The following is a 19758-nucleotide window of genomic DNA, read 5'->3' on the forward strand; positions in this document are numbered from 1 at the left end:
TAATTGGAGTTTTTAATTTTTCCAAAGCTTACTTATGTGCATGTGTATATATGTATACATATGTACTTTATTTAATCTGTTACTTTGTTAAGTTAGATCCGCTTAAGCTTTTTAATTTACTAGAATATAAAACTTTTGGAAACTACTTTTGGAAAATTTGCTCAACCGTTTTTAAGCAAACAATACAAACACTTTAAACGTTACTTTGAAAATTAGGTAAAAAAGTTGAACCATACAAATCTGTTGCAGAATAATATCAGGGGTAGTTACTACCCTGTAATACAAGGAATTGGAACGGGATTCAGTCGTGTAGACAATTTACATCGTTACAACGTACATATTGTACTTAATCATGCTATATCTGTATTACACTTAATATTCTTCATAAAACATGTGACGATCTTCCTAAATAATGATAAAAAAATTAAAATATGCTTTTTAAAGATGATATCAAAGAGTTCATCGTGCAAAATCATTACATAAGCCATATAATAACAGGAAACACCAAGTTATCTGTTATAACAAATCAATTCACTGAAATCTGTAGTGTAAAACTTCGTGTGTGCAGTCATTCTTTTTGAGAAGAAATAAATTTTACTATAATAAAGGTTATAGGTGTAAAAGCTTTAAAGGAGTAAGAGTATAGCTCTTTTGCTGTCACTGAATATATGATACACTCTATCCAAAGATCAATGGTCTCAAAAATATTAAATAACTTAAAAGTAAAAAAGCAAGAAGCAGTTAGAAAACCGTTTTTAAAATTCGGATTACTACTTTATATTGTTTACTATCTGCAGACTTTGTAGAGCTGAAAGCTATTGGCCTGTCGCATTTCAATAGAAAATATAAATTAACGAAATTTATTGTGAAGTGATCAATACAGAGTGATTGGAAATAGCTATAAAAACTTTTATGGGGCATTGGTTTGAGAAATAATAAATAATATAATGATAATATTGTTAGAGAAGCGTATTCAAAATTCGGATTATTATATAATGAAAAATATATATTGTTTACTGCCTGTCCCTGCAAACTTAGTAGTGCTAAAAGCCATCGGCTAAAAAATAAATTAACGAAATATTTTTTAAGGGATCACTTCATGCAGAAGCTTTAAAGGTTTTTTTTTCAATAAATGAGCATTACATTAACCCCTTTAAAGTGTTTACAATTTTAACTAATCAAGCGATCTCCATTATTTTTTTCTATTTTGACCTGTCCTTTGCAATATGTGGACATTTAGAAAAAGCTTTCTTTTTAAAATCGTCTTTCCAAGATTTGATTTTTCTATCTTTTCTTTTTTAAATTGCTCTGTACCTACTAGTCATAGATAAACAATTTAATTAAGATTTTTCCTCAAGTTACAAAGTTAATAAAAATGTTGCTTGAACATAATTGTTAATTGACAAAGTTCCGCCTAAGCGCTTGCACGTAAGCATCTTGCAAGCTCATAGGTAGCTCGTGACCCAAAATCCGGCGGCGTCGGTTCGTGACCCGCCCTGACCCCGATCCGGTACCCGTTCCGAAGCTATTGTCTCTGCTCGATACAGTTTATAAGTTGCTACATTTAACATGGTAGCAATTATAAAGCACCGCGAGCGAGGGTTCCTTTTGTAATTAACGATATGAATGTAATAATGTTACCACTAACATTCTACCGAGTATTCGAAGCGGACTTTATTCATCTTACACGCGATAGCGATACGTACACCGTCACTACCGCTCAATACGTAAAATATTTATATAACTCTAAAAAATGTCAACAAAAACACATAACAGTTTTCTTTAGAAGAAAATAGAGCAAAAAAGGTGTTGCTGTAGAATGCAAATGAAGCCAAAATCTGCCAGAAAAGTTTACTACACTGCTGTAGTAAGTAAATTACTGTTACTCTTCTATGTTGGCTTCTCCCAAAGATATCTATTGGGGAATATACTATAAACACTACGCTAGGCAGGCGTTGACGATCGCAGTGTAGTATTATGATACGCAGAAGACACTACGCCCCATATTCTGAAAACTTGTTTGTGAGCAGTGGCAATTCTATATAATAAATGAACAAAGTGTGGAATATATAACGTACTATCCCGGAAATCGAACCCGCAACCTACGATAGCGAGTCTCAATTCTTTATCGCTGGACTACCACTGCGCACTGTGTTAATAAATATTTATAATTGCAACATAATAGAATATAAAATTTAATAAATTAAGACACCTATATAATAAGCCATAGAAAGAAAATCAAAATTGGTAGATAAAGAAGATGTATCGTTGTAAATTTTCACCCATATGGACACCAGCATCAGAGAAAAAGTATGGAGCGTACTGCATAGGCTAGAACAAGTGCAAATTGATAGATAATAGGTTTCATCCGGTTTACATTTAAAAAAATAAAATTTGTGACTTTTTTATTTCACGCGAATATTATTGAGGAAGTAAAACTAATAAACAATTTTAAAAATATCTAAGAATTACTGACATTTGGACGTCTAATACATGTCTAACCCATGACAATGAGATCTGCAAAGGACACGAAACGGGGGAGTATAAAATCTATAAACCGCTATGTAATCCGTTGAAAATTAAATTTATTTCATGGAGTATAAATCGTCAAATAGCTCGAAAAGCAATTAAAAATAACTTCGCCATAAATACGCTTATAGCCGACGGGCAGGCATACATTTATGCATAACATTAGGCCCGTGTCACGGGAGCGAAAGCTTATAATTACGCGATTACATGTCGCCTTACGCCCCCGTCGAGTCTTAAATGAATTGAAACAAAGCGATCGACGTTGCGAAAGCCCTCATGAGCTCGTTCGGACGCCATTGTCTTCGACGGTCAGATTAATAACATTACTGACATTCGACCTCGGCAGCGCTGAAGATTGCCATCGGCGCCTTATCAGTAGCTTTAAACCTACTCATTGACGGAATTATATATTATGATAAAATGTGATAACAAGTCTTGATTGGTCGTTATTACATATTCCTAACAGTCACTGCAAAACTAAATAAGTATAAATCAATGAGCTTAATATCTACTAAAAAAGCCTTTAATACCTTATTTGTTTTCATTCTACGAGTATATCTATCATAAGAAACACAAAAGCAGATTTTCGATCGAACCTTCCATAACTATATTAAAAATTAAAGAATATAATAATCTTAAATGTAATTTAAAATTGTTAATGTTGAAAAATAATTTAGACAAATAAAAATTGTATATGTTTTTAAATATTTTTCTAGTACGCAATGAAAAGTCAATTCAGATCATTTGGTACAGATTTGGACTTCCGCGCCACTTGTTACTTAACACGAAATAATCAAACACCTAAAACTTTCATCGATATCTCGACTCACATTATTCTATAAGCCGATACATATATCGATGATGGGGCGATGATAAAATTGTATAATGATTGACACCCGCAGTTCATAGAAAACGCTTTCATTATTTCATTAAACTCACGTCGGCTGTCAGTGAAACAACGCGGCGTTTTGCCGCGGCCCAAGATAACGTCATAATATCGATATTATCTTATCGATCGTGTTTTCACCCGGGCGATAACTCGCGTTGTTCGGTTTCAGTGTTACACGGGCTTGCCAAACGCTAGGCTTTTGTCGGACATGATAAGCGTCTTGTTCGTTCCGATTACCGGCCGACGTCGCCCTGCGTCACTCTCCGCGTGTAATTAAAATGTTGCGTTGCAACAGGACCAGTAATTGCTTAAATTATTCATTGTAAACTTTCAATGATTCAGTTAGAATTAACCTTTTTAAACAATTACGAAAATACGTGAAGGGGACAGCGACTAATATTTATTTTACTTATTCGGAAAGATTATTTAAGTTACTTTAACTAAGTTCAGAAGACGAACTCGCTGAATGAAAGCCTATTCCAACTAATCTCCTTGAAAATTTACGGATCCATCCACTAGAGAACGTCCTACAGCTAAAATGATTTTGATGATAAAGAAATATTTGTTCCGGTACTACAGTACCAGTACGTAACTATGTAAAAAGTATGAAAAACCGAGACAAATAAGTAATATACAGAGGACCACTTACATATACTTGAACTATTGATTTATTTTTTCAATTAGATTACTATCGTAATAAAATAAAATAATTATTAAAATCATTATTTAATCTTTTATGAAAAGATCCTTTAACGAAGTATTTTAATTTGTTTTTATAATAATAAATTCTGGTTTAATAAGTAAAGCAATAAATCTTACAAGTATAGCCGGATACAGGGAAATACAAATAACTCTTGTTATTAATAGTTTATTTATAATTTATGCCTTTGGTACTTCGGTATGGATAGAGTTTGTTAAATTTTATGTATAAATCTAAGACACCTATATTTTGTTCAACATACAGGATTCAAGATCCTATATGTCTTCAATAACTATATTTAAATTAATATTTAAAATAGTATTAACAAAAAATAGAAACGTCCGACGTTACGATAAATATAAAGTGTAAATAAAAAAATTAAATATGTTGTTAATATTCATATGATGATCTCTGTCACTTACCTTATTTAAATAAAAGGAACACCAAACAGGTAACTTTATACAGAAACTTGTGAATTGTACTTTTTTTATTAAAATAGTTAAAGTTTTTTCCACTTTTTCGATATCATGAGAAACATAATATTTAATTCAAGGACGATCATATCGACTCTTATTAATGAAGACGTTTTATGTCATGAATTATTATTAATTTTTTTTTAATATTTGTAGTCATTATAGGTGTACGTCATGTGTATAATGCTAGAAAAATCCAACTAGATCGAAACTAGAATCCAATAGAGTTCCTGTACCATGCCACGAGAGTTTAAGGCTAGGGGAGTTCCAATTTTGACTTTTTTAATTGTTAAATATCTTTTTATTGATGTAGCAAAGGATTTTCCACTTATTTAATACCACGAGAAAAACTATACCACACAGCATAACGTTAAGTAGATTCGATATTTTAATGACTTCGTTCTTTTCGTTATTTAAACGTTACAGCGTTACTAAAGCTTCTTTACTTTTTATAAAAGGCTCTCTCTTTGGAGTACAGTTGCTATAGTTCCTTTTGTAAAGATATATTTCCATTGGAACAATAAATCTATCCAACCCATTGAGGTCGTGATTGCACGGTCAAGGAAGCTCCGCGGGTTTCACGCCAAATTTCAGTGGGCGAGAGGTTTTTGTAAAGAAGTTGAGTTTTGTGAATAAAGGCTGCTGTTTGAAGAGTCGAACGTCAAAACAGTTGAACCGGATCAGGTCACGACATTGCTTCCGATCGCCGACCTGGTGTGTGCCCACTGGCGTCGACACGGAATTTTAAATATTTGAATTTATTTACTATAAATTATCCCTGTTTTCAAATTTTATTTTTCTTTTTATTTACTTAACGTTATGTTGTTTATGTACTTCTAACTTCTTTGGTACGATTACATCCAAATATAATTAAATATGATTTGACATAAAAAAATATTTTCAATTTAAAATGACTTTACCTATAACATACCAAGCAAGTCATTTACATGTTAATTCATTGTCTTATTTTATTTTATTTCGGCCGCTTTAGTCTTATGCACACATCAAATTGTTTTAAATGATTTAAATATGCTTGATTCCGATTAAAACTACTGTGATTAGAACTTTTTTTTCTCTATTAAATTGACTAAAAGCTTATTTAAATATAGTAAAAAACTAAAATAATTGAATAATAAAATTATAAAAACACTTTGAACATAAATTATAATTGAGTTTACATAACCAATATTTTATACAGGAAGGTAACAGTCAAAAGCTAAATTAGTGTTATTTTGTAATTATATAGAAAATAACATCGATAAATATAAGGAAATAAAGCGGTGACGTCACATGCACTTCGCGATGTTAATTCCATGAGTACATGAATTATGTGTTTACTCGTAAATGCTTCACTGAGGTTATCACTTCATCTAGAATTCAATACTGAATAATTCATCGGCATGACGTTCACGTCATGTATGCACTTATCTCGAAGACTTAAGTTTTAATGTGGTTACGTATCTCTAACTTTAAGAACCTCTAATAATTAACATGTCATGTAAGTAACGTTAATACACGTATATATGTATAATCACAATCAAACCAATATATTATACAATTTTCATTAAATATTTCTTGTTAAAATATTTGTTCGGAAATGATAATAATTTATTTCAAGCTAATCAAGTCTGCCTTAAGGTCGCAGGACGCGTTCGATTCCATCATGCGCTCTTTACTATCCACAATCTTAAACAAAAGTTGCTACATTTTTAAACAAAAGAACCTAAAGACTTGAAATAGAAAAGATGAGAAGATCCAACACGAATCCATGTGATTTATTAGCAATCCGTAAGAATAAATTTTTCTTAAAGGAAACTTACATTTAAGACAGTGATTAAAGCATTTTATTCTCAATTTTGTTACGAATTTTTGCCAGTTGCTATGGCTCATAAGTTCAATAATTTTTATGATGTCTTGTATTATTATGAAATAAATTAAATCAATTTAAAAAAGTCGATGGCAGTGGACAAGCACACGGTCGGGCGACCTCCGACACAGAACACGGAGGAGTCATGACCCAACAAAAAACATCCACAATCCCGTCGTGACGCCCCCGGCTCATTCAGCTGAGAAAACGCTACGTGCAAGCATTTTCGCGGGACATTCGACGCGCTCCTGCACAATCAACGACTTTAGAAATGGTCACTCTCATCGAACATTTTATTGTTGTTAGTTACGCTTGATTTGCGGAACTAATAATGAATTAGGAAAAACCCATGCTAATCTTTCATTTTAAGAAATTAATCATAAAATAACTCCTTATTTATACCGATGTTATTAAAAGTTTAATTTATGGTCACAAATGACATTCACAACTTTATTTTTGCTTACTGTCTCAATTACTTGAGTAGTTAGTTACTTCTTTAATATAATTTCTTTAAAATAATTATTTGGGCCATATGTTTTTATACCGCGCTAGCAACCTTTTACAACACGCACTTAGTTTGTGATTTGTAGAGACAACAATCACATGAAAATACGTTGTTAGATAACTTTGCGCAGACGCGATATCGTAACCAATGAGGTTAGTCCGGGGTGCGATTATTACTAGTTGAAAACTCCGCCTTGTGAACGTCTAATACAATGCTATGACAAATTTTGAACGAGGCCATAATATATGATAAATGTTATTTGGATAGTTACCAATATCCTTCATTGCGAGTAGATTATGTATGTATCCTTTTTATTAGTAATATCCTTGACTATTTAACAATTTTTCTGGCATAAAAAGTTTTCTCCGAGTATACTTCAAATCATATTTAAAATTAAACAACTGTAACAAAAGGGATTTCTAAGCAGAACAGAAAGCCTCTTAGATTATATTGGGAATTAGATGTAGATATTCAAAACAATTTAGACACGCCAAGAAACATGTTTTTGACATGACCGTTTAATTATTAAACGTTACAAATATTTTTTGCGAAAAAAAATTAAGCTTTATTTTCCTTATTTAATAAGAGCTAAATCAAAATTGAAAAAATATCAATAAGTCCAAGGTTAATTTTTATAGCAGTGCTATATAAAGTTGAACTTAATATTTAAACGCGATTAAACGGTTTTACGTTTATTATTATTTTTCTTATTTAATACGTATTGTATATTTACGCTGATGTAGCGCGTTACTTTAATAATATGAATATAATTAATGTGTGGATATTTTACTATATCGCATTTTCTCTACGGCTCATTAGAAAACAAACGTAAGTAATAAGGCCTTTTCCAAAAGAGTTAAGTGCTTCTTAAAACATTGATAATTCATTCATTCGTCTGGATTTCTATATTAATGATATTTATTTACTCCTTATTTAATTATACGATAAAATAAATAAATAGACTAATTTACGAGCATGTCTGCAAGAGTTATTACTCTATCACGATACACATTTAATAACATCTCTGGGATATGACATTTATACTTGTGAAAGTGCTGGCTTATTAAATATGGAATCGATTGTTAATCGATCGATTGCTTTGTATAATCGCATTATTGGTCCGCGGGTGGTCCCACGGAATAGAGTTCGTTGCCAGTTAATGTATAGTATTATCATACACTCTAACAGTTGTAATCTTCTTAATAACATGAAATTTAAATCCTTTTTTATAAATAGCCAGTACGTGTCTAAATCTGGGAACTAAAAATATTTATTCGTTTATTTACAAGGCATGTCAACATTGTAAACACTTACATTCTATTAATAATGATTACATATTTTATTAACAAGTATTTAAATTTATAACCGACATGGACAGCGTACGTATAAGTCCATCATGAATCACAAATTATAACTAAATTTACACGTATATTCAAATATATATATATATATATATAGAATTAATTATTACCGTTATGTTTGCAATGACTATAATTGTAAAAGTTATTTTTGAATGTCAATGTATGTATATATAAGGTTAGCACTAGATATAAAATCAAACTTGTTATACTTTTCTCTAGACTTTATAAAAGCAGTGACTCTACCGTGTTCTCTTCTTCTTTTATCTTTTACAAAATTCCCTGACTTATGACGCAATACATTTAATAACATTATCAAACACGAATAGTATGAAATAATGGCTAAACAGTTTTTTTTTTGCTATAAAACTACTTTCTTATTACAAAAAAATCTGACCTTTTTTGTTATGGACTCTTTAAATCCTTGCGCTTGATACCTTCATAGTAATTAATCTTAAAGAATTTTACTAAAAGGGAGCCCAATTTATTCGATTTTTTTAGTTTGCCTCTTGATTTGTTGAAAATCTCTCTTTATTTATTTGTATGTAATTAACTCTGGAGACGATTTTAAGAAGCTGCGTTTTAAGTTTTAAAAAATAAAAAACTTTTTTACGTTTTTTTAAGCTATATAATAAGGTATTATATCCAGGCGAAACTATATTTACCTATATAATCGCCTGTATATCGTAGTCCACGTGGCCCGTGGCCCATGCTGCGGTAACTTTGGCTTCGGTTAATGAAAGTCAAGTATCGATTTGTACATTTGCATTGGATCGTGTTTGCTATCAAGGTCCAATGTAAAGTCGGGCTTACATGCATCGGCTTTTCTCCGTCTATTTCAACATAATGAATATATCTGAAATAGCCTAAATTTGTAATTTGAACTTTTACTTCTAGTTACTCAGTAGTAACTAGAAGTATTATGATATAAATATATTAGTATTATGATAATTAATCAGTATTTTGATTATATAATCATCATCATCTTCATTTCTGCCGCAAGACGTCCACTGTTATACATCGGCTTTGATTTCGAATAAGACTGGTAGGAAGCTGCTAGAATCCAGCGTCTTTCGATAACTTAAATAATTGAAATGAAGTCAAAGTTAATTTAATTTTAATAAATTTCTTTGTTTTATTTTCAAACATTTATTTATAAATAAATGCAAACATTTTTTTTTCCTCATTTTGCTACAATCACGCGATTTAAGCTTGGCATTAATTCATGGGACAGTCTGTGTATTTACTGAGAAAGCTCGTAAAAATTATCAAATTTCCACCAATTATCAATTAACTTGAATTAACACTAGAGAAAACTTAAACAGAAACATTTGACGACATAATATTTTTCTTCTTTAAACTCTTAACTTTATCAAGGGTTTTGTCTGCATGAGCGTGTATGAAACGTCCTTTAAACACGGGTTAAGTGCCCGTCTGATTGATGCCCATGTAACCTTAAAGAAGCCGCGACTAAATATAAAGCTGTAAGGAAGTTAATGTCAGTCACCGCTCACCTTGTTTTGGTAAACTTGTGTGTTTTGGACATTTAATGTGCTCGTTTCGCGATAAAATATATGCAAATTTTAATGCTCCATTATATCTAATAACAATATCAATTCCGTTTTGAAATTTCAAAATATTGCAACCTTATGAAAGCTGCATTATTGTCATCATCATTTTACGCGCACGACTGCTAGATGTAGGCTTCCACGTGAGATCACCAATATAAAACAGCCTGCGTCCGGTGTCGTCCAACGACCTTAACGAGAGTGAGGATGTCCTATATTACGCTTGCTGATTTGTGGTCTCCGCTCCAGAACCTTAAAGTCCCAGGTGCCATTTTCGGTGCGTGATATGAGTTCCTTTTCTCTCGTCTGGATATCTTCATTCCTGATTCGATCTCATAGAGAATTGCGACGGTGAGCACGTTTATGTTTCGTAAGTCAACACTGGTAACACAGTTAATATTATTATATTGGCGCTTGCCGGTCTATGGTCTTTAGTTCAGAACCTTCAGATCGCAGCGGCCATCTATTTGCTTATAAAAGTTGGAACCTGCAAGCGGACCAGACATGCAGTCCACTTTGAATTGACGAAGTTTTAAAAACTAGAAAAACTTATAACACCAAACATAAACGTAATATATTATGATTTTTTGCTCGATTTCGTTATTCATCTTGTAAAACTATTATTTGAATTTTAATATACAAACTTTTTCGGTTTTTTTTACGTATCAAGTATGCCGTTCGTAACACTTTTGTGTAGCCATGATTCTTTTAAAATAAATATATTTGCAGTTTGTATATCGTACTTGACGTTGAGTGACAAAAGAAATAAAAAAAAAAAGTTGGTGGCATGTTTTAAACGGTGAGCATTCAAAACGATTGACCGTGTCGCAGCAGAGATAAAGACTTTAAAGGCTCGGCGGCCGTCGGGTGCGTCTGATATGCGTGGAATGTCAATTCGGAAGCTCGCGCTTTATATAATGGACTCGTTAAAAGTGTTAAAGGATTTGATCGCAATGTTAATATATCAATTGCTATCATCCACGGATTCGCTTTTTTGTATTAAAACAAGACCGACCGGGATGACATAACAACTTTTGCGTCCATGCACATAATCTCGGGTTGCGCTGCTTTTTACCCTAAACATTTGATATTTAAAAATACTATCTACTAATCTACCCAAGCGTCTTTATTGCGTGAAATATTGTTACAGATTTTTTTTTTGATAGAGTCTAAAAACAAATTGGACTTCCCTATAATAGCATCATTTCACTTAAAATAAAATTATGAGGGTTTCAAACGCCACCAGGTCTGAAGAAAACCAAGTTCTTGTTTGTGATTATTACGTATCGTCATTATACATCACACACTAGTTTAAGCAATTCATTATTAAACTGTATTGTCTCTTAAAAATCCTTCACACTGTAAATTGTTGATAATTCTAGGGGGGTTACTAGGAAATTAATTGTAAAAGTGTAGAAAACTTCCTACAAAAGAGCTATTTAAAGTTCTATCAAGCGTGTATTACTCATGTACTTATGTATTTTTCTTACATTTATTATCAAACCAAAAATCATTTGTCTTTACGTGAAATTTTAATTGTTTTGTATTATTAAATAATTGTGAAATCATAATATATTACTCAAAATCAAAAATGTAAAGAAACCAACATTATTTCGTTAAAAAGACATGAAATAAAAGTGTTGATTTTTTCAATTGTTTACAAAGTTATACAAAAAAGTTGTGTACAAATCACTTAAAGAAATTCCTCATTTTGAAACAAGTATAAAAGTCCCTAAAATTATTTGTTCTAAAAAAGTATTTCCTTTGTGATATACGTATTGTAGTTGTTTGCATAAATTACTTTTAGTTGTACGTGTATTTAATTACCTTTATCTATCGTTTTCCACGACTGGTGTTTTCTTTTATTCTTCTAAAATTTCTCTGCTCTGTATGTATTGGAATTCAATATATAGTGTTTTCATACCTTAAAAATTTTAAAAATTTCATTACATAATTTAAAAATTTATTAACTTTATGTGTTCGCGATTAAGGTAATGTTTCGTCGCAAGTTTTAGACAGCTGCAGTCTTTTTCTTTTTAATTGCATATTCATTTTGAGTGCGGCATCATTTCTACGAAGCGTCATCTTGCGCGAACGCGATTGGCGCGAAACGACACTCCGTACCGGGAATACTTATCGATGATAATAATTTAAATGTGTAAATTTGTCGGAATTTTTGCGCCTCGATTAGTAGTGTGATGTATTTTAATGCATATATACAAGTTTTTGACTTGACTTATCAAATTTTGTAACTTTATTCCTTACGTAGCTCGTATTATGTGAATAAAAATAATTAAAGGAACGAAAAAAAATATAATGATGGATTAATTTAATTATTTGCTGTTTATTGAAAAAACAAAATACAATTAAAGCCACTTTTCTATTAGTTTGATTGGTAATCGGTATAAAAAATTTAAAGGATGCATAGCTCGTTTGTCAGTAAAAAGCTTTAAAGCCTACATACCAATTTTCGATCACTCTGAAGAATGGTACAATAATTTATTTTTTTCAGTCGGAATACGACTTCTGGCTACTGTCATTTTATGCTTAAAATCTACAAGGACTAGGAAGTAATGAATAATTAATTAATTTTAATGAGTAAAAATCAGAAATTTGTAAAGGTTTTTTAAACCATATTATTATTTCGGTAACCATTATTTTTTTAAATATGGTGTACCATATATTATTTAATAGATTACTCTTTAAAGTTTTTACGCCTATGACTAATCATTCTGTGTACGAGAAAAAATAAAAGTATGCACTATAGTAAAAAAGTATCAAAATACAAAAAAGCTCAAAGAAATTTCTTGCTAGGTTCTTCTCGATAGAATCAACATAACAAACCTAGACTGTCTTGACTTTTCAAGAGTGCTTAAGAAAGCCTATTCGAAAGAATAAATTCAGATAATTCAAAAAAAAACTATTCAGTTTTAAACGCATTACTTCTAAGCGTAATTAAACTCGGAAATGGTACTTTATTTCTGCTCCGCTCGTTTCATGCCGTAGGCCTCCAACCCAAAATGTAGTTTTTTCTTCGCGTACGTTTCGTCGAAGCTCGCCAAGCTAACTTAATTACCCGATGGGCACACAGCACGGAGGCGGTTCCTTCTCTCTTAAGTGGTCGCCGATTGCTATCAGATCTGAAACTGGTCCGCAGGTATTTCAAGTACGCTGTAACATCTCGGCATTGCGAACTTTTAGGAGTCATTAAGGGATAATGAATTTGTTCGTCGGAGCCTCCGTCTAATAGCAGGAGTATCCCGCTGATCTTTTTATTTCATGTAAGATTGGATCAAGTTTACTTATCTGATTTTGTTTATAAGAAAACACAATGACGTGAATTATTACACTTTGAAATCTATTTCATTATGTCAGTCGGTCGACGCCCACTATAAGGCACAGGTCTCATCAAAAGATTGCACCTATGACCGGTCTTACTTGAAAGAGGGCTATGCGCGGTGCTTCACTAGACCTAATCAGAAATACCGACGTAGCTTGAAGAATTGATCGTCTGAACTGTTAGTGGACGGGGCAGACAGGTCGCTTAACAGTCAGCCATTGGGGCCAAAAGGTTCTCATGTGGCGACCACTAGCTGGTAGACGTAGCATAGGTATGCCCTCAATCGGTGGATCAACGGCACAGTCAAAGGCGATGGAGGTCGCTGGATAATAAACGCAGATTATGTTTTCCCCGGGGTAATCGACTACCTGTTTAATTCGTTTTAATCGAGATGTTCAACACAATCTGTCTTTAAAATAAAAATTATATTTTTATAAAGTCGTAACGTAAATCATCGCCGAATTATATATTTTGTAGTCAGAGGCGATGGTCGATGACCACGCGGCACGGGCCAACGGGCCAGTAATTATTTTAAGTGTCAATAAATAATAAAGTCGGTCGGCCGTCTGAGTGCACGTCCATCTTCTTATCTCAATTCTTAATGCGCCTCTTTGCTCCTCGCTCTTTTTTTAAAATCACCTTTTACTTTTTTTCAACTTGTCATCAAGTGGGAAGTTAAATTCTGTGTCGACAGCGTGAAGGTTTTATGTTTTAATCTGTATTTTATGTTTTTAATCTGTGGTATTAGGAGGCTGTTAAACAGATTTATTTGGTTTTATCGAGTTTATGTTCGAGTTTATAAGTAACGTAAAGGTGGAATCGTTTTAGATTTAATGAAATATTTTTAACGATGTCTAATTTAACACAACAACCTCGATTGAATTCAGTGGCACGTTGATTGTTTTATGAACCGTTTATTTCGTTAAAGTAAAGCTGTTTAGATACTTAATCATATAAGTTAACCATGTAATTCTATAAATTCTATTCTCTAGCTTGTATATTCTCTATAGAATGTGGGCATAAGCTATGAAATAAACAATGTCACGGCCCAAACTTCTAGTAGCTTCGAACCCGAGACTAAGCATTATTTATTGTAAATAGTTTAGCTTGTCCACCTCAAACCTAAAGGAAAAAATTATTCATAGTTATATACGAAGTAATTTGTTAGCCCATTTGCTGTCAATAATACACCCTTTCCAAAAATCAATGTTTTCAGAAATTATAAATAACTTAATGATGACATAGTAAGAAAAAGCATTGGGATAACAGTTTTTAAAAAAAATATATTATTTGCTATCTATCTGTAGGGCATTTATACTATCAGAAGTTTTTGGTCAGTCACATTCAAATATAAGATATAAATTAATGTAACAAATTTTAGTGATATAAAAAAGCTTTCTATGACAAATATGTATAGTATAATGTATAGCTACATTCACCCCTATTAAAACTTTTACACCAATAACCAATTACCTTGAATAACACAATAAATCACTGGTTTACAGATTAAACGCCTTGACAGTGTATCCGTTCTTATTCAGTTTAGCAAAAACAACTGATGATCTAGGATGTTGTATAAATACCAATAATAATATCCATTTGGCCCGCGCTAGATTACGATTCATTCTTTATCTCTAAAAGGAGCTTTTTCCAACAGTGGGAGCAAAGCTAATAATTAGAATAAAACATGTAGCGATCCCGCAAAATGACAGAGCAGCTGATATGGCGACAATGCGGCTTATCATTATCGACGGCGTGGCGCCAATACCGCTCTATCATTTACACCTATGGTTGCTAGAAACTCATAAACATTCAACTAAATATGTTCCATACAGGAACTTTATGTGCAGTTTGCTGAAGTCCACAGAAACAACAAGACGTATTGTCTATTATTTTTAACTGTACCTTTTTTGTTTTGTCATATACCTGTATGATTTGCCTTGTGGCACGTTCAGCTACAGTACCCGGCGATAAATATTGCACATCGACTTTGGAAAGGGACAATCAAGACTCCTTAGCCGTTACCTTGTTATTTCAAAGTTATTTCATTAGGTACATTATTATTATGTCATGATGATGTTTTATCTCCTCGGGCGGCGTTCTTTTTTTAAAGTCGTTGTTATTCGAAACAAAAATATTTTATTAAAGTTAAACACTAATGATAATGAGTATTTATCAGCAACTATGTTTAATTATCGTTGATTAACGTTGATTTTTTAATTAACCGTTTAAATAAACATTGATTCTTTAGGTAAGAAGCCGTGAAATAAACTTTTTGCGCTCTTCCATCAAGAACGTGTCAAGTGATAGATGCCCACAGAAAAGCATAGGCCAAGTCTAAATATCGCCACGATGACCGGTCCTGCGCTGCCCGAATCCAGCGACATCACGCTACCTTGACTATGTCGTCGGTCCACATAATGGAGGGCATACTCACGCCGTGTCTACTGGCTCTTTACATTTTAATAAATGTCAACAACATAAGAAAAGGACCAATATTTAGCCACACTGCCACCGTCACAGAGTTCTCTGTGTTTGGCACTACTCGTTGTAACATAACTCCTAAAGATGCCCCGTGGAGGGGTGAAACACGTGTTGAGTAATTTGACAGTGGCAGTTGTGTAATTCGCATTGTTTTCCGCATACGCATTTATCAGCGGGCTGGCGGGCGGTGCACTTCGTTGCACGACTACCACTGCACATGCGGAAGTGGCTAAATAATGGTCTTTTTCTTACATAGGATGGACTTCCGCAAGGTAACGCCTGATTTCATTAAATATGTCAACTACATTACATCGTTCAAAAAAAAATTACGTGTAGGATAAAGTTTGGCTTACGTTTTAATCATTCTTTCGACTTATTATTTATTTCATCAGATTGGACCTCTTTAGAGAATTTCTCGAGCTTAATAATATAAACTAACACTAAAATAGTTTCTTTATCTCGATCAGAATTTGAACATATTAAGACCGTTTTTATAGTAATAATTTATTCATATATTTATGCTCTAACGTTCCTGTCTATACAGCGTTAACTGTTTACCCGAACGGGGCAATAAATATAAATTGTTTTTATCTCTCCTCTGTCACAATCTTAAACGCTTGCATTTTACGCATTTAAAACGACTGGCCGTCGCTATGGCAGCTTTATGATCCTTATCAAATGAAAATATAAATCAATCGATTTCTCTATTTTTTATTGATCACTTTTAAGATGAATTAAAATGGTATAACCTTATTAATTTTCCTCACTTGGAAATACTGGTGCCACGAGCAACATTTACCTTGCGAGGGTTTTGCTCTTAATAAAAATAACTGAATGACTGATGTATGTATAATATGTAGTCCGGTTTAATCTACGACAAAAACGTGGGATGCCCTTATTTATCAAGTTTTTTTTTTAATAATTAGATATCCTATGAAAATGATAACATACTTAAAACATAATAATATAGTTCAAATTTCTTTTATTCAGATTTTAAATTATTTAATGGCCATACTCCAAAAATGTGCCAAAGTTATCGTCAGCAGTTAGACAACATAATCTTAGAGTGGTTTTATTATCTAATCCCTATAAGCTGTGCATTATAATACAAATCGTGTGTCATAAAATTATTAGATACAAAAGGTTGTTTTTACATATATTATTTAGATGCTTACTCGAAAATTCTATTATAATGAGGTGTTAAAAACTTTAAAAGGTCAAAAAACGACTCTTTCGATGTAGTGTTACATAGTCTTAATGAAAACAATTGATAAAGTAAGGATAATTATATTCTTAAAAAAAATTCATTTCAGAGTTCTGAAAGTCCAGTTGAGGAGAAGCCCAACAGCGAGAAGGCGTATGTGGTGGCCACGTGGCCGACTTCCACCACGGGTCACACGGGTTACCTCACTGTCGCAACGCTGCCGCCTACGTTTATACGAAGTATGAAAAATTCTGACAACTTTTTCTTTACACTGCTCTGGAAATTTTGATCCAAACACAGCACCCGATCTAGCTGCTCTAGAAGCCTACGAGTTGGAATGCTATACTGGTGTGAATTGACAGTCCAAGTCGAGATCTTCGAGCCCTTGTAACCTTTAATTTCAGAGTTCATCTAGTTCTTTTTTAACGGTTCTCGCTATTGGGGGACCCACGTACTTCCCCTGTCCTGAATACACGGGGATAACAGTTATCATAATAATTTAAGCATAAAACTAACTTTTTTCCATACTCTTCTTTCTTTCCATCTTAATGTCATCCATTCATTCCTCTTTGGTTCGTCATAATTTCTTGCTTACCATTTCATTCTTTGTATTCCTTTCATACCTCGCCTCTCTTACGTCGCCTTCCCTTAACGAACAACTACAGGTCTCATTTTGTTTATTTACTTCATTTATTTTTCTTTGCTTTATTATAGAACTTATGCATTTTAAATTGTAATTATTTACTTCTTGCTTTTAAGAGTTCATCTAGTTCAGAAGTTTAGGCTCAGTGCCCTCAGAGCATGGCAACCTGTACTCAAGTGATAAATCCATATTCCTAATGTCACTCTAATCAAATTAGAACCAGTATTGCTTAACCACCATTTAGTTTCTAGGTAAAACTTCTTATTGCGTAATGTCTATACCACGTCAATCTATATAAATAAATGAATCCCTATTTCCTTTGGTAATGCTATATACATTTTCAATTTCTTAATATTTCGCGGAAACTGCGCGTTTGATAGTTAACGCACTGTAGATTCATATTATCTTTAAACGACTGAAACAGTCTGTCTGTATATATCGAACAGAAAAGTAATTTATTACACCTCTGATCAATAAAGTGATAATTCTAACAAATTACAATAATTATTTTTTTCTTCAGTCATGCGACAAGGTCGTGACTTGTGTGTACAGTCTATCGGATCAGGTAGTTAGTTCGTAATAAAATATGCCTCGGCAATGCTTTTAACTTTTCGAAGAACAGATTTTTGATATTGTTAAAAAAAATCATAACTAAAGTTCTTTGTCTTTTACTGATGGATAAAAATTTTTGTAAGTTATGCAATTGTTCCAGACAAAACTACACCCACCCTGAAGGATCCCGTAAAGAGTGGAGAGGTTGTTATGGAAGTAACAAACAACGAACCGATGGCCATAGCCGCTGCTGCCACGTGATGCCGCAAAAGTTTTATTTACTATGAATTCATAAATATATGTATAATACTCTATTAATATTCTTAATAAATGAATACGTTTTCAACTTTTTTTCATTGCTAGTTATAATCAACAATCAAAAAACAATTTTAAAAAATCACCTTGAATATTTATAAACCTAATCAAATGTTCTCATTTTATTTAGAAGACAAATCTGATTATAAAATAGGGAATATTTGTTCATTTTATGTTACATTACTGTCGGGAGAAACAGATTGCCTTTGACATTTCGGCGTTTGAATAATGCTGGACAACAAGATAGTTTTTTTGTCACGTTAACTCAAAAATCTCATTGAAAGACACACTACTACATATTGGATAATAATTTAATCTGAAACTTTTAGCTTCTTGTTTCTATGCAAAAACGTCAAAGTTTCAGCTTCAAATGTAAATAAAACAAAAAGTTTTGTTACACTTTTATTGAATAAAGAAAAATTGACTACAAAACTAAGTTTAAATAAATACATCAGATTAAATAAGGAATTTAATATCGTTTTTATAACTTAATCTAACTTACAGTAAACTGTAGATTAGTAGTAGCCTCATAATTTGGAAGTGAAAGGCAGTGATGAATGAGTAGATTCCCATACATTAATTTGGCAAACTAGGTATTGACCACGTGTGCATTATATATTTTCTATCACAGCTAACATCGGCAAACTTTAATATATTGCTTTACTTTTCCTAAATCTAAAAATTCATGGTGTGTGTATCTTTAGATCCACAATTATTTGAATAGATTTATTCGAGTTTATATATTTTCAACAATAACAGCGTAAACATTACAAACAAATATATAGATAAATTTGATTACATGCTATATCCGTGTAGCAGGGTTGCCAGTCGAAATAAAAATAAAATAAATATGTAACCATATTTAAGTCTACTTTTAAACAAAATTTCTAATTACCTAATTCTCATACAGATATTATAGTAAGATTTACTACGGTATTATCAATCCAAAGGAACATCGTAAACGTATGCACTAATATAACCGGACATCTGATATTCGGAGGCATACATACTAAAGAACTAAGTGTTGGCTTAGAATGGAAAACGCTTTTATAACAAAAAATGTAGTCAAAATAGTTCCCTTCGTTAATTTATCTATTACAATGCGACCGTAATCGCTGTACCGCGCCATGTTATGCGCGGGGTATGACGGAGGAGGGTATCGACCAGTCCGTACTATCAGTCAGTCAACATTCACAGCGGCGGCGCTCTTCATCTTTCCCGCCGCGCTTTCTTAGGGCGCGGTGCGATAATTTCGGCAACACTATAATTACTGTCTGAAGCCACCTCCAAAATTTCTTAGAAATAAACCGTTTAAGTAAAGACATATCCGA

At 32.5% G+C, this 19758-nt stretch overlaps 1 protein-coding gene and 1 non-coding gene across 2 annotated transcripts in view; both read left to right on the plus strand.

Annotated features, from left to right (window-relative positions):
* Positions 1 to 18459, plus strand: part of Trmt61 (tRNA methyltransferase 61) — an 89534-nt gene extending 71075 nt beyond the window's left edge. The window contains exons 6-7 of the mRNA XM_068763523.1: positions 17027 to 17156; positions 18273 to 18459. Of these exons, the coding sequence (XP_068619624.1) occupies positions 17027 to 17156; positions 18273 to 18373 (231 nt within the window). The 3' untranslated portion in view covers positions 18374 to 18459. The remainder of the gene's footprint in view (positions 1 to 17026; positions 17157 to 18272) is intronic.
* Positions 7082 to 7208, plus strand: LOC137920725 (U4 spliceosomal RNA). The gene has a single exon (XR_011106981.1). It is a non-coding gene; the product is annotated as a U4 spliceosomal RNA (small nuclear RNA).
* Positions 18460 to 19758: the final 1299 nt, after the last annotated feature.

The sequence above is a fragment of the Battus philenor genome, unplaced genomic scaffold (assembly GCF_028537555.1).
Source record: "Battus philenor isolate CCGP_79_NKW_IND1 unplaced genomic scaffold, ilBatPhil1.0.hap1 SCAF_18, whole genome shotgun sequence".
Taxonomy (NCBI): domain Eukaryota; kingdom Metazoa; phylum Arthropoda; class Insecta; order Lepidoptera; family Papilionidae; genus Battus; species Battus philenor.